General features: G+C 37.8%; 1 protein-coding gene and 1 long non-coding RNA gene across 3 annotated transcripts in view; one reads left to right on the top strand and one right to left on the bottom strand.

Moving 5' to 3' along the window:
• LOC136359509 (uncharacterized) overlaps positions 1–14,744 on the top strand; it is a 515,416-nt gene that overhangs the window by 9,240 nt on the left and 491,432 nt on the right. The gene's annotated exons all lie outside the window — the stretch shown is intronic.
• Positions 1–14,744, bottom strand: part of KCNK2 (potassium two pore domain channel subfamily K member 2) — a 106,195-nt gene that overhangs the window by 18,675 nt on the left and 72,776 nt on the right. For both annotated transcript variants that reach the window (XM_066316183.1, XM_066316184.1), the window contains exons 4-5: positions 9,035–9,195; positions 6,438–6,624 (exon numbers count right to left, since the gene is read on the bottom strand). In XM_066316183.1, coding sequence (XP_066172280.1) covers positions 6,438–6,624; positions 9,035–9,195 — 348 coding nt within the window. The remainder of the gene's footprint in view (positions 1–6,437; positions 6,625–9,034; positions 9,196–14,744) is intronic.

Genomic DNA, 14,744 nt, shown 5'->3' with positions numbered 1-14,744 from the left:
AAAGAAATACTCTAGGATAAGGTTTCAAAGCTAAAACCTCTATCAGTTGTTGAGCTGAATTTCAAGGACCCCTTGGATGATTTTGCAATTTAATCAAAACTCAGGGAGAAAGAGACATACCTGAGGATGTTTGTCCTGACACAACTACTGTCTCCTGTGATGCTCAAGCTGCCATAATGCAGTTACCTGGGAATGTCATTAAATAGGATTTCATAGAGAAATGTGATCACAACTCAACTGTACTGAATTTAAACTACAAGAATTCATTAACTACCAAATTCACTTAAATGGGTATGAATGCATTTGGGTATGAGTATGCATAGCTAAATGTACTTGTACTGAAGTATATGAGATAATCTAATGATTTTATGGGAAACATCATAAAAAGCATATCGATATGATACACTATCACGTTTCTTTTGCAAAGCAAATTGGTTTATGCAGCCCTCTAGGAAGCAAAATGCTGAGAAGGCAGAAGATGAATTTTGCTGCTTGTTTGACAAACACAATTTTGTGGGCTGAGGGACAAAACTTTTCCCAGCTTTCTTTAGCCTCTACCCAAAATAGGTTAAAACCATAATGAAGGAGAAATCTAGCAATGTCACTGCTGTAATCTTCTATCAAGAGCAGCCACACTTTATTGCCAAGATGTTTTCTGGTAAAAGATTTGATCTAAAGTTGTTTGAGGTCTATGGGAAATCAAAGAGTTTTCCCATCCATCATCATCACAGGCTAATGTATTGCTGCTGCCATCATTCTTACATCTGCCAAATAAATTTTATTTGGGATTATCAACACTTTGGAAAACATAAGTTGTTTTATGACCAAACATATTCCTTAATAAGATCAAGAACTCTGTTTAAGTGGAGAAAGCCATCAGTGAATATCTCAGGTGTGCTTAGAACAGATTCTGGTTCTCAGATAAGAGATCATGGTTACAAATATAACTTCTTTACCTATGCAAAACAAGTATTTAAAAAGTAAATAATTTTCTTCATTGTTGACACTTTTTTCCCTATTCTTTCTACAGTGACTGGCTCAAAATAGAAACATATAATTATTTCTGTAAAGCTGGTTAGCTTTGCATTTTTACTTCAAAATTAGAAGGAGAGAATAGAAAGTGCTGTCAACACTGAGTATCTTAATTCCACACCAGCAAAAATTTCTGGTTTATTAAAAAGTTGGCACTGCAAACAAGGAAATGCCTATAATTTTTCATCAGCAGTCCAAATTACTCTGGATATAGAAAAATTATATAATCCAGTTTCAATTACAGAATGATGAGTAGCTGTCCACCATCCCTATTGTGGCAAATGTGACAAACATGTTTAATCCAGAAATGTAAATTGTCCCACTCCAAAGAAATATGGAGGTTTAGCCCTGCAGCTTGAAAGGAATTACCTCTGAGGACTCAAAAAAAATAAAAAAAAAAAAAAAGAAAAAAAAAAAAAAGAGGGAACAGAGAAAGACTAGCGCCTGTGGCAACGTGGAAATGCAGAAAGCTGGAGACAAGATAGTACTGCACTGTCAGAGATGGAATAGGAGCAGGCCATAGGAGCCACTTGATGCCACTCAGTGCAAAATGGAGAGCTACTTCAGAAAACTAAAACACTCCTCACATGCTGTCCTGCACAGACAGCAAGCAAGCCAGTACTCTGTCTTCAGCTGAAAGCACAGCTCACACCAGAGAGGCCCTATTACAGACACAGAGTCCTGAGGGGGCAAAGAGCTCTTCCAAATGCCAAGAAAAGACACGGAGCCTGTGGGAGGGCACAGAGCTCTCCTCCAGGATGTTGGACACACCCCTGGCTCAGCATGACAACAATTTCTCTCTGCTGGTGCGTGGTATCACACAGTGACAGCAGGTCAATTGGGATGCTGTGACCACCAGGTCAAGTGTCCCAGTTCAGTGACATTAAATGAGACTAAAATATCTCAGGTCTCTACAAACTGGGTCTCAGGCCAAGCGACACAGTGCAGAGCCAGGTATGTACTGCCAGTGGCAGTACATCAGAGCTGATTGGAGAATGAAACAGTGAAAAAGCAGTAAACTAAAAATCAGGGCTCAAACATGGAAAATAAACCAGGCCAAAAAAACCTCCCACAAAAGTAACAGAAGAGTTGGAATATATTTTTAAAGTAACATTTTCAGAATTCTGTGATCTGTTTCACCGAACCAGTTGAGACAACCTTATATCATCATTATGCCCCACTGTGAAACTGTGATTCAGTTTCAGACTACTGATACGCTATTTGTATTTTTGCCTTCTACTTAATTTTGTCAAGTTTTGGACATATCATCTAATTTAGATTTGAAACCTGTTAGATTAATACAATTAGAAATATTTCAATATACCCGCCAAACTAGACTGCAAGTAAAAGAATTTATCTGTACATGTGAACAATATATTGTCAATTACATAGATATATTCACGTGCCTCTGTGTTAACCTTAGTACTCAAATATATTTCATTGCACTGAAATCATGGCACATTCAACATGAGAAGACTTCTTTTTCTCTTTTACAGGATATTAATAGTTTTAGTTGGGTTTTCTTCTGTCACCTTAAAGTCAATGTTCTCGCTTGAAAGCAAGAAAAGGGATGTTTGACTATGTCCTGATATTCATAAGGCAGTGCAGGTAGTACAATTATAGTACAATTTTTCTTCTTTTTTTGTGAAAAGCTACAATAATCTTTCCTCAAATTAAAAAAAATTATTTCTCCCTCAAAAAAAAAAATAATTAAACCATTCCAAAAATTTGAAAAATCAAGTAATTTCATAAGACAAAAGAGTCATTTTTTTTAAAATACAGTTCATATATATTCTTGAACATGCATTACAGAGGTTTTTCATCTTTTCCTTCCTTGCATGCACCAGGAGTCTATTATGGTTGCCTTAAGGCTTCTCTTGCTGATGGAAATCCCAGCTGAAATTTCCACAGGCTCCAAATAACAACTTAGGCTCTGACTAACAAAGGGAACGTTTTCTCACTCTGGTTTCTGGGAATAGAGTACATGGTCTCCAGGACAAAAAAGAAAGTTCTAAAAAAAATCCCAGAGAACTGAAAGAATTTTTAATGTGACAGCCTGTACTAGAGTCAAGGATAACATTACGTCCCGAATCCCACGTTCTGAGCCATGTTCATCCCATTGGCTCCCTTTTGGTACATCTATTGGGTAACACACTGCTCCTCACCTCCTGAGAGTTCTTCAGGGCTTCTTTTCAGCTCCTACTTGCAGTGGCACCAGAAAGCAGCAAATTTCATGTTAGTGAAAAATGATAGGTACTTCAGAAATTTTTCCCCATTCACCAACACATGTGTTAACAAAACCATGGGATTATGTGGGGCTTGTAAACTTATGGGTTTTTTCTGTGAGATGGTATCTCTCAGAAAAAAAAGACTCGAAAGTTTTCAAATATATAGGAATTCGAGGATTTTGAGGGAACTTCATGGGCCAAAACTGACTCACATCTATGGATTATCATGTGGGCTTCTAGAGTGCTAAAAGAATTATCAATTTGACTTTTATTGCAAAAAACATACATTCTGATTTAATTGTAAATCGGAGCATCACTGCCCACCATTATGCTTTGACTATAATTTTAGGTGGAAGAAGGTAATTTTCACTGTAAGTATTAAGGAAAATAAGTCAGTAAAATAAATTAATTAATGCCAGTGTGAGGGGTTTTTCAAAATGTGCTGCATCTAGGCACCAAGTAGACTGAAGCATCATTTTGTTTGCTGCTTTTTGCCTCACCGTGGCAAACCAGAACCAAGACCAATATGCTCTAGAATCACAATAATCTATCATGACCAGCTCTTTTACAGCCTTAATACTGCATTACAGGTCTTAACTCTTCATGTTTCTCCCTTGCTGTTGACACCTAACTTTCCTAAGCTTCGAGGAGACTTCTCCAGACAAAGCCTACCACAAAAATATCAGTGGCCCTTAGTGTCCGCTCTATAGTTATGACTTCCCTAAAAGAGAAACAAAGAAACCAAAAAAAATCATGAAGGAAAGGTACTAATTTGTTACAGTGCAAATATTTGTGCATACTTCCTCAAAATTAATATGGAAGCCTAGCTCGTAGGAAAAATTCTATCAGCTCCATTGAGAATTGTAATGCCAGTTTCCTTCAAATAACTTCATACTTATATACACACCAATGACTGAAAACTTCCACAATGCAAAGCTCAATCAATTAATTATTTACCTATTTTTCAATTTTACCTATTTTATTTAACCAGCCAATTATGTACTGCAAAGAAAACAAAAGGGCATTTTTGAAAAATCCTTCAACTCACCAGACAAAACCAGAGTATTTTAGTTCACCCAAAGATGATAATATTATCAATTTCATCCCTGTCAGAACCTAGTCCCATGGAATGTTAACCTCCCAGTTATGATGGAGACAGCCGTTTAACCCTGTTCTCTTGAGCACTGTCTCTGCAAGTACAAATTCCATTGTCCCTTTAAGTCAATAACATATTGCAGTTCAAATATGAGTCTTATGCATGTTGTCAAAGAAACTAGAAAACATTTCTGATGCTTTGAAATAATGGATTTACAGTAGGATTTTAAATTAAATAAAGAACATCTTTCAAGTGGACCATAAAAGGCCATCAGCTATAGAACAATATAATTCAAGGACATTCTGTAGAAAGAGAGAGTGTTTCCTGGTAAAACTAAAAAGCAGACAATGTAGGGAAAAATTATGATATCAAATGGTCTACAAATAGAAAAGTCTATGGAAATTTATAATGGGAGTAATGATGAATGTACTCAGTGTTCTAGTTAGAGCCAAGCGGGCCATTTCACATAATGCTTTACAGTAAATATAACTAGGCCTTTATACACTATCATTTTTATTCCCTGTCATACACATACCCTTCAGGAATGAAAGCCTAAAACACCCAGATTCTTCTCTTGGAAACAGCATAAATTTTTTAGTTCATGCTAGTTGCTATCTGACCGGAATCACAAATTCTGAAGACAAAATGAAACATGAAAAAGGACACGGGAAAGAAAATGGAAAGGCAGAAGTCAAGACACATACAAAGAAATTTGGAAACATCACAAATAACTATTAAAAACTCAAAAGAAAATTGATTTGCTATTTTACAGCTCTGTTCTATAATTTACAAAAATCTTTGGCAAGTTTGCAATCAGTCTAAAAATGAAGGCTTCCTGAGTAGCTTAGTATCTTCAATAGCAACTAAATTTACCCCCATTTTACCCACATCATTTAAAAATCCATCAAGCAGTTCCTACACTTTAGAGGTCCTTGTTGGACCTCACCAACCTGAAAACCTTCTGCCAGTAACAGGACCTGTTACTGTCACCAAGGCTAAATTTCAGGCACATCTACAAGAGGAGTTGCCCAACCTGACAACCTCAGCTTGGCACACCTGGACTCACACAGCAGCCATGGGCACAGACAAGACACAGGAGTAGCCCACAGCTTGTGAGTGTCCACTAAAAATTCCCTCCTGCAGAGCCTGTCACTGAGAGCAGACTCGGCACAAAGGGCATTGTCAGCCACCCTGCCTTGCACAGAGGTGGGAGAGAGATGATGGCTCTGTACCAGCAGAGCCATCAGATCAGGCCAAGGAAAGCAAGTCTCAGGCTGGGAGCGCAAACCTCCAAGGTCCTGACCCTCACCCCTACACATCACTGACTGGGATCAGTGTGCTTTCTCAGCACAGGCAGCATATATTTACTCAAATCTAAGAAGTGAACTAACACTTCTGACATCTTTTCAAGAAAAAAGTTGACACAGAGAACTGGCCCAGACTTTTTAGCATAACATAACAAAGTTGTTTGAAACTAATTCAGCTTAATGGAACCATAGAAATTGAACACGTTATCCACAGGTTGTGCTGAAACTGTTCTCCCACCATTACAAAAAACACATGGGCAAGTGTGTAGTGACAAAGAGTCACAGAAGCATGATCCAGAGGATCCTACAGAATACAGACATTTCAATGTCAGAAAGAGAGCTCTGGAATATCTTGAAGGTAAGGGATGCACACAAAACTTATATTGCTTCACAAGATGAGGCATTTTAAACAAATCCAGCTGAAAAAACATATTCAGGTTAAATGCTCTATTAGTGCTTGCACTTTGTAACCTGTAAGCAAAAGAAAAAGCCTCTACTGAAATGATACCCTACTTAACTTTTAACGGCCTAGGAAGAAAATAAAACAGTAGGCAGGGACATGCACCATGAGTTTCACTGTCCCACCTCCTGTCTCTACACTGTCACATCAACCAAAATGAGGACAGGCCCTACCACATGAATGATGAAGGATAAAACTGGGAGGGAGGTGCCACAAGAGAGATACATCTGTCCCAAATCTAAGAAAAAGAAAATGCAGAATAAATATCATTGTGCAAAACATCATAAGATAAAGAGTTACAAGAAAAATCTTACCTGCAACATAGTCACCAAATCCAATGGTAGTTAAAGTGATAACCACAAAGTAAATTGCATCTAATGTGTTCCAGCCTTCTATGTGCTTGAATATAACTGCAGGAAGAGCAACAAACAGCACGCAGCCAAACAGTATGAATATTATTGTTGAAATGATGCGAATCTTTGTCTGACTCACATTCCATTTCTGGAAAGGGAAGGGGAAAGAGAGGAAACTCATTGTTAATAAAACTGCACCAGTGCACATTAGCACCCATCACCCCCCAGTGTGCACTACAAAGCTCTAGAGGACACTGCATTATAATTCGCAAACAAACAGGAAAATTCAAGCAGGATTTTAGTCTGTAAAAGAGTTTCAAAACAAACATGACTATCCTAGGAAACATTTGTCAGCAGTAAATGCAGAGCAAGGCTGGACTCTTCATAGGTGAGCAGCATGTATAGCGTTAACTAATATTAATAGCTGATGATGTATAAGTTTTGAGGGCTGTCTAGATATTTGAGTGCAGAAGAAGTGCATGCACCTGCAGTGTCTCTAATTTTGTACATCCACAAATAACCAACTAAATAAGGCGAATTTTAACCATACAGTTCTCTGCAATAAATAATCGTCTAAACAAAATCCTACAAAGTAGAGCTGGAAGGGATGTAAGAAAGCCAAATCTGCCCAAAGACCAAACAAACCCACCTAAGCCACTGGAAATACATTACTGGCCAGGCAATATGTGATCATGCTCTCATCATCTGATAATTTTCATAGTGCTTAACCTACATCTCAATTCCTTCTGTTTATGTGTACTGTTTATGGTCTTATCCAAGACCATAAAAAATATAGAAATTGCTAATTTTCTCTTTCCAGCAAACTTTCACAGGTGTAACTTTCAGTTACATGGTCTTTAACCAAATAAATTTATTTCCTTTTCTTCCCCTTCCTATTTTTTCTTGCAAACCCTTGGCACCAGCAAACTAGCCTATGTTTCATTAAGTGTTGTACTCAAAAGTAAATATGAAAAAATAGCACAAAATGGAATAGAATGAGCCTTTCTTATGCTTTGTCTATTTCCAGTTTTAGTTATTTTCCATGCATTAACCCATGTTAACCTCTAGAGTCCACAGAACGTTTCTATAAAATTGCACCTAGACAACTGTTTTCTGACATGCAGCTGCATATTTTATTTTCCCCTCATATATTACTTTGTATTTGTCCTGCTTCAATTTAATCCTATGTAGTCAGACTGCTTTTCAAAAATTTTAAGATAATTTTGATCCTCCAAGCTTTAGTTGTCTCTCCAGCCTGAGACCATCTGCAGATTTAATGAACCACATCATTTAGTTGTTGTGTACGTTATTAACATTTTTCTAAACTGCACTAAAGCTAGAACAGACCCCTGCAAAATTCCATTTTGCATGCCCAGACAATTTGACATTTTCCATCCATCCAATGCATGTCAGTTCAACCTAAAAGAAGGGATTATACAAGAAACCTTCAGAGAAATCGACTGAAAATGAAATCATGTTGTTCACAACGGATGTTTTCATGTTTTTAAGTTTCAGTGGCAACTGTGCTTACAGTCAGCATGAACAAGGTCGAGCTTTTGTAACCCAAATCAGAGCAACAGCTTGTGTTATGGCAACATAAAAATACCTGCTCTGACCCATCAGCATCTCCCAGCACTTTAGGCAAGCTAATAAACATAATTAGGGAGTGTTCCAGACTGCAACATCTAGATCAGTGTTTTCACTCAGATATTATCAAAAGAGGTGATAATACTGCTTTTTATGTTCGGACACTCGTCTTGTAGGGATATATCCATTAGAAAAAAGGGATGATCATTATCTCTACAAGCAAAAGAGAGCCACAAATTGATCTCAGAACTTCTATACCTCTAAAGGAAAAAAAAATCAGTTATGAAAACCCAGAAATTAGAAAATGTTCTTATGGAATGTTCTTGCCTTTTTCAGACAAATCTCAAGGGAAATTTATGCTATTCACCAGTACCTTGACTGGACACGAACTGATAGATCAAAGCCCAAAATGCATGCCTTTTCTTAAAAAGCTTTCAGGTTTGTGTTTGCCTATTGCATAACTCTACTTAGCACAGACCTGGTTTGCTTTGCATCGAAAACAAAGCCATGTCAGACCCTTTCTAAAAAGAAAAGTTGTCCTGCATGCAAGGGTAGTCCTTGATGTGGAAAACCAGTCCTAACACTTGAAGTGCTGATGCAAACAGCTGCGAAGTTGGTTACTAAGCATTCATTGCTTCAAAAATCTCAGTGAATATATTTCTTATTGCAATCTATATAAAAACCTTTAAGGGTAAGCATCACAGCAAGCTTACAGGTAATAAGGGAAAAGAAAAACCAAAGTTCTTTGGGTCTTATTCCTCTTCCCAGCCATAGTCATGGTAGGGAATGTGTCTTCATCCAATTCCCAGAGCTGTTCATTAACAAGTTCAGAATGTGCCAAGTCCTTGCTGCCTTTTCCTGTACATCTGATGGCAACAATGAGCTATACCCTGTTTTTCAGGCTTTTCATTTCACTTGTGAGATTCAGAACAAACAGCAAAAAACCCAAATGAGGCAGTCAGCATACTCACAACAAAGGTATCTTCTACTTTGGCAATTCCTTTTCCAAAGATTGTCCCTAGTTGATCTCCAACACCAGCCAACAGAAAACCAAATAGAGGAATTCCCAATAAGGCATAGATGATACAAAATATCTTTCCACCTTGTGTGCGTGGGGAGATGTTTCCAAAGCCTAAATTACAAACAATTTGAGATGTTTAAGAGGTTACACATAATGCACCATAAGGTTAAAAGAACTGCAGGAACAGAACAGTTAAATACAGGCTAACCAGGTTAACCATATGACACAGCAAACATTGTGAGAAATTAAATGAAAATGTAGGTCATACAATCCTGGCTGAGCTACTCTCTTATCATCTACTGCATGTAGTTCATAGCAATTGGTTGATCTATGCCTTGGCCTGCCAGTGTCTGTCACTGGGCTTTTAACAGGCTGCAGCACCTGTAAACAACATACAATTTTTCTTTCACATGGGCCAGGTTTCAAAGTGGAGCAGCTTAAGAAGAACCCAAACTACCTAGACGAGCAAAACAGGGATTTCTACTGTAAATGGGACTGCCGAGATTTTTCATTATTTAAGGTTTTGGTTCCTTCAAACAGAGCTTAGAGATACAGTTCATGGCTCTGTCCATTTGAAAGCGGAAATAATTTTGTGTTGACAGACTTGTGTAAAAGAGCACCCCAAATTCCTCTGATGGCTCGATTGCTGCTGGTCTACTTAGAACGGAGAAAGTGAAATACAAAGAGCACAGGGCCCAGCACCTATGGAGTGCCCTTAAGTACATCTCCCAGGATCAGCATTTAAGGGTTTGGACAAGGTCACATAGGTAGAACCCTACAAACAAGTTTCATGAGCATAAGTCCTGAGTTTTAATTCAAACATTTTTCTCCTCCAAAGGATCATTCATGTTTTGAAGGAGCAGTAGCAGTAACACCCCAGAATTTCTGACATTCCTTCACTTTTTAGCAGAACAGCATGCCTTTCAAAGGAGGCAAGAGCAAAAACTTGGCATAAAAAGCCTTATCTTTTGAAATTAGACAAAAGCTTATTTTAATATTACCTTCTTGTTAGAAAAATAACTTGGAAATAAAAAGCAAAGTGGTTTAGCATGTAATTGAGAAATTTATCTTAATGTCTTAAATTTTTCATAGGAAAAACATCATATGCACACAAATCCCCCAAAGAAAATCCAGTTTTTCTGAAAATAATCCAACAAATTTTATTTTTAAAGTAGTTTAATATATTTTTCACAATGTGATAAAATTCCTACAATATAGAGCACATTTAATGAATGCCTCAGCTATTTATCAGCATTTGTATTTAAATATTCTGAGCATGGTGGTTTAACACTTGGATTTTCTTTATAAAATCTCTTATAATAATTTTTGGTTCTTCTCTCATGTGGGTAAGCTAGATCAAAGCTCTGTTGCTAGAACTACCTTTTACTTTCAGAATACACAAGACAAATCTGTCCCTCACTTAACCTGGAATGGATAGCTCAGAGAAGCTGTGGATGCCCCATCCCTGGAGGTGTTCAAGGCCAGGTTGGATGGGGCTCTGAGGAATATGGTCTATGTAACGTAGCCTACGGCAGGGAAGTAAGAACTGGATGATCTTTAAGATCCCTTCAAACCCAGGCCATTCTCTGATTCATTAAAATAAAAATAAATCACATTGGGAATATATTTTAGTAGTTGTATTTTAATATAGATAATTCCCTCTCAAATCAGTTTTCAGATTGTGTAAACAAAAAAAGTAATATTGATAGTATTCAGTCTGAGAAAAGAAAGCTGATATTAATTTTTTCCCCAAATCTTGACTAATAAACCTTATCATACAAAAAAAAAAAAAAAATCCCAAACAAAAACAGATAAACAAAACCCAAAAAAACCCCCACAAAAAACCCAAAACAAAACAAACAAACAAACAAAAAACCCCAGAAAGAACCCAATAAAATAACCCTCAAAGAACACCCAACCCTCCGCCCCCGCAAAAAAACAGCAACAAAAAAAACACCCACCAAAAACAAACCAACCACAGGAAATATCAATTACAAATATCAGTTAGGGGTTTCAGAGTCCTACAATTTTGTAAATGTTCCCTGCATGGATATATGAAAGAAAGCCTGAATCACAAAATTGGGAAAAAAGTCACAGCAACTTTAGACCAACCCAATATGCTTCCCTAAACCAGAGTCAGTGCTAAAATTATAATTCAGGAAATTTCAGCTCCACTGAGTTCACTTTCTCCCTTTGTGCAAGGAGTAAAGACTCAAGTTTTAAAATCAAATTAGCTCATCACCAATCAAATAGGGACAAACAGATCCAAGCAACTCTGTTTTCATAAACATGGCTGTTTATGCACCAACAGAAGCTTGAATTGTTCAGGTTATAATTCCTGGGAGGTCTTAATGCAATCCAGAATCAGGGCTCTGGATACACCAGATTTAGAAAACTCATGCTAGGGGATTTGGCAGTCACTTTTTATTTACTTCTCTACCGAAGCAATGTCTCAGAATGGTGACAAAGCACCAGCCTAGTGGAGCACATGCCAAGCAGGCAGTTTTGCTTGGCTGGCCCCATAAAACAAGCAGGCACTCTGTGGGCATCCCAGAGCTCTTCCAGAGGCTGCTGCTCTGTAGCATGTTTCTCATCTGCTGCTAATTGGTATGAGGACACCAAGTTCACATTCAGCTCTGTGTATTCTCCCTAAATCAAACATATGTCTTCCTTGAAGTAAGGATGGTAGTTCACTTTTACACTCAAATTCTTATTTTGCATCCTAAAAACTGTCAAATGCTTTTCCTCCATAAACACAGAGAAGGTATTTTGCAATAATTGCTTGATTAAATCACACTTTACTGGATAAAATAACCACCAGGTAGCAGTCTATTTCTGTCCAGATGCTCACTGAAGCAATACAAACCATAGGTAGGGTACTTTAGTGACCTGATCTACCAAGGGGTTTCCATCACACATTAATCACATTTTCTACTGTGTCATGTTTTATAACAGTCTGCTGCTGTACACCATAGCCTACTTTGTGAGTTACACAAGTTGTCCTCAAATCCTACTCTCAGCTTCTCCAGTGAAAACCTAATCCATTATTTATACAACGGGAGAGGAAACGTATTTATATTTCATACGGTTGATGTAATTCCCAAAAGGTTTGTGTCAGAAAAGTATTATTTCTTTCTTTAAATAATTATAATAAAGACAAAAAAGAAGAATTCTGTTGCTAGGTAAAAACCAAGGAAACCTTAATGTTGGGCACTGTACTGGGAGAAGAGAAAATGGTCATAGGAATTCTGCTGTGCATCCGTGTGTACCACAGAGCTCCTGCATGGGGAGGGCAGGAACATCTGGCCCCACTGCAGCAGCTCCCTGGCATGTTTTCACTGCCAAGTTCCCCCTTCCACTCAAGAGGCAGCATAAAGTCTGGCTAGGACTGCCTTGCTCACAGGAAACCTCAGGGAATGAGCCACATGACAACATGGTCTGCTGCCTTTTCCCTGCCTCAGAGCTCTTTGCCTGGATGGGATGGGGACAGGACGTGCACATTGCAACTGCACAGGCAGCCACAGCACTTTTCTTATTCTTCACATTTTCAATCCTGTGCAGCTCATCCCTTCCCTGTTTCTGAGGAGGAGGTTCCTAGAACTGGTCCTTTCTCCACTTCATCCTACATGCTTGGGTTTGATTGTGGAAATTAAAAAGTTGCTTCTAAACTTCTAAATTCAGTGAAAAGCTTCCCTCAAAGCTTTTAACCAATGCTGTCTGCCATGAACAGTATAGTGTACAAAATTTAACTTGCCAAATAGGATCTGTTTCATCCAAAATACTGTCAGTATCCTTTTCAGACTGCTCTTCCCCAGTGTAGCCTCCCCACTTCACTTTCATAATCAGGAGGATGATTTGCCTCCTAATTTCACCAAATCCTTTCATGTTCTTCTAAATTCTTAGTGTGCCTTTAACGGACAAAGGACTTGTCTCTGACAAGCAGCTGTGGACAAGAAATGCATTTTAGAAGAAGCTTCAAGTAATCCCTGAGTGAATTAAAAGCCCATTGTAAGTGGATTGTAACTAATTGCTCCACTCAACAAAGTAACATATTCTAGGGTTTCAGCTGCAAACTCCTAGGAGTCTCTGAGATTCACATCAGGTCCAAAAGGAATCTGTGTCCCTTTCGTCAGCAATAGAGGTGGAAGCAGGGCTATCCAAAAAGAAAAAGAAAAAGAAAAAGAACAAAACCCAAAAAACCAACAAAATCAAATTTTTATAGGATTCTTTACTTTCATATTCTCTTTTTAAAAATATTTCTGGGAGAATGAAAGCATCTGTAACTTTCCCATGAGAAGCAGATTCATTGTAATGCAGATATTAATAACTTGAATAACTACATATTACTGCTTTTGAGCAAAACAATGTTTGAAGTTTCAAATTCTAGTTGAGTCTTCCCCCCCATGATAAACAATAGCTTATATTGCAAATATGGAAAAGCTTGAAATGCTATAAATTCTCATACAATTGACATGACACTTTTGTTTAGATGATAAACATCCTGGTATTCAAACCTTCATAAAAAGGAAGACTGAAAATTAATTTTTTTTCTATTTTAACTAGAGAAAGAGATTCCTCTGCTTTCTATTTAATATCTTCAGAAAATTCTAGTAGGCACACATTTTCAAATTGGAATTAGAAATACAGAGACTCTAAATGGGCTTTTTTTTTGTTTTTACATAAAATTCCTAGACAAAGCAGGGCACCTACTGAAACTATCTAGCTGCAATTAAGTATTTCTCATGTGAGAGATTATAGGTGCTTTTGAGAATTCTAAGACTAGATTTTACTTGTTAAATTGACTGGAAGAAAGTCCCACCACCTATGATTCATTTATTTCAAATACCTCAAGTAGATTTGAAAGTTCTAGGGAAGTTCTGAAACATTTTCTTTCTATACAAGGAAATATAAACTCAAATACAAGAAAATGCTTTCTCCATGTGTATGCCAAACCTCAGATTAAACAAGGCATCATTCATGAGATATCAAAAATAAATAAAGCGAAAATTATGCCAAATTAATGTAATATATTTCGAGGTATGAGAAACTACTCTCAGCAGTGGGTTTGGATTTGCAGTCCATTGATGGAACAGCTCAATACTGAAGGATAAATGAACACACTTAACAGGCACACAATCCACAGAAGTGGATTGCAGAAAGTTGATACTGAGATTTCATAGAGTCAGAGGAAGGGCAGAACTCCTGGCTGCTGACTCCCAGGAGGCTGGAGCCCTGGAAGCAGCTGCCATAGCCTTGGCCCCAGCCACCAAGCTCCGTGTGCCTCTGCTGGCAGTGCTGCCGTGGGTTCACCTCCACCCTGACCACCCTGCTCAATTACAGGAATTGCCCTTTTCAAAGGGCACACGTGGGGTTTGGTACTCAATGTCAAATTGATTTTAAAAGATCAAAATATGTTTTTTCCAGGCTCTAAGGAGCTATTTGGCAAAATCTTTATAAAAGCTGCTTCACTGAATTTCTGGAAGATAAAATGTTGGGTTTTTTTTCCCTTTGGTTCACCACTAGGGCACAGGAGATCAGCATTAAATAACATCCCTGCCCAACAGTGCCAAAGCAAAGATATGCACTTAATCACAGATGAATAAGATATCCCTCTTAGCATAAATAATGGCCTAGACATAATCATTAAACAAAAAAGCAAT

The sequence above is a fragment of the Sylvia atricapilla genome, chromosome 3, assembly GCF_009819655.1.
Source record: "Sylvia atricapilla isolate bSylAtr1 chromosome 3, bSylAtr1.pri, whole genome shotgun sequence".
In the NCBI taxonomy this organism is placed as follows: domain Eukaryota; kingdom Metazoa; phylum Chordata; class Aves; order Passeriformes; family Sylviidae; genus Sylvia; species Sylvia atricapilla.
The sequence above is the reverse complement of the archived record's forward strand: the minus strand, read 5'-3'. Positions and strand labels throughout refer to the sequence as shown.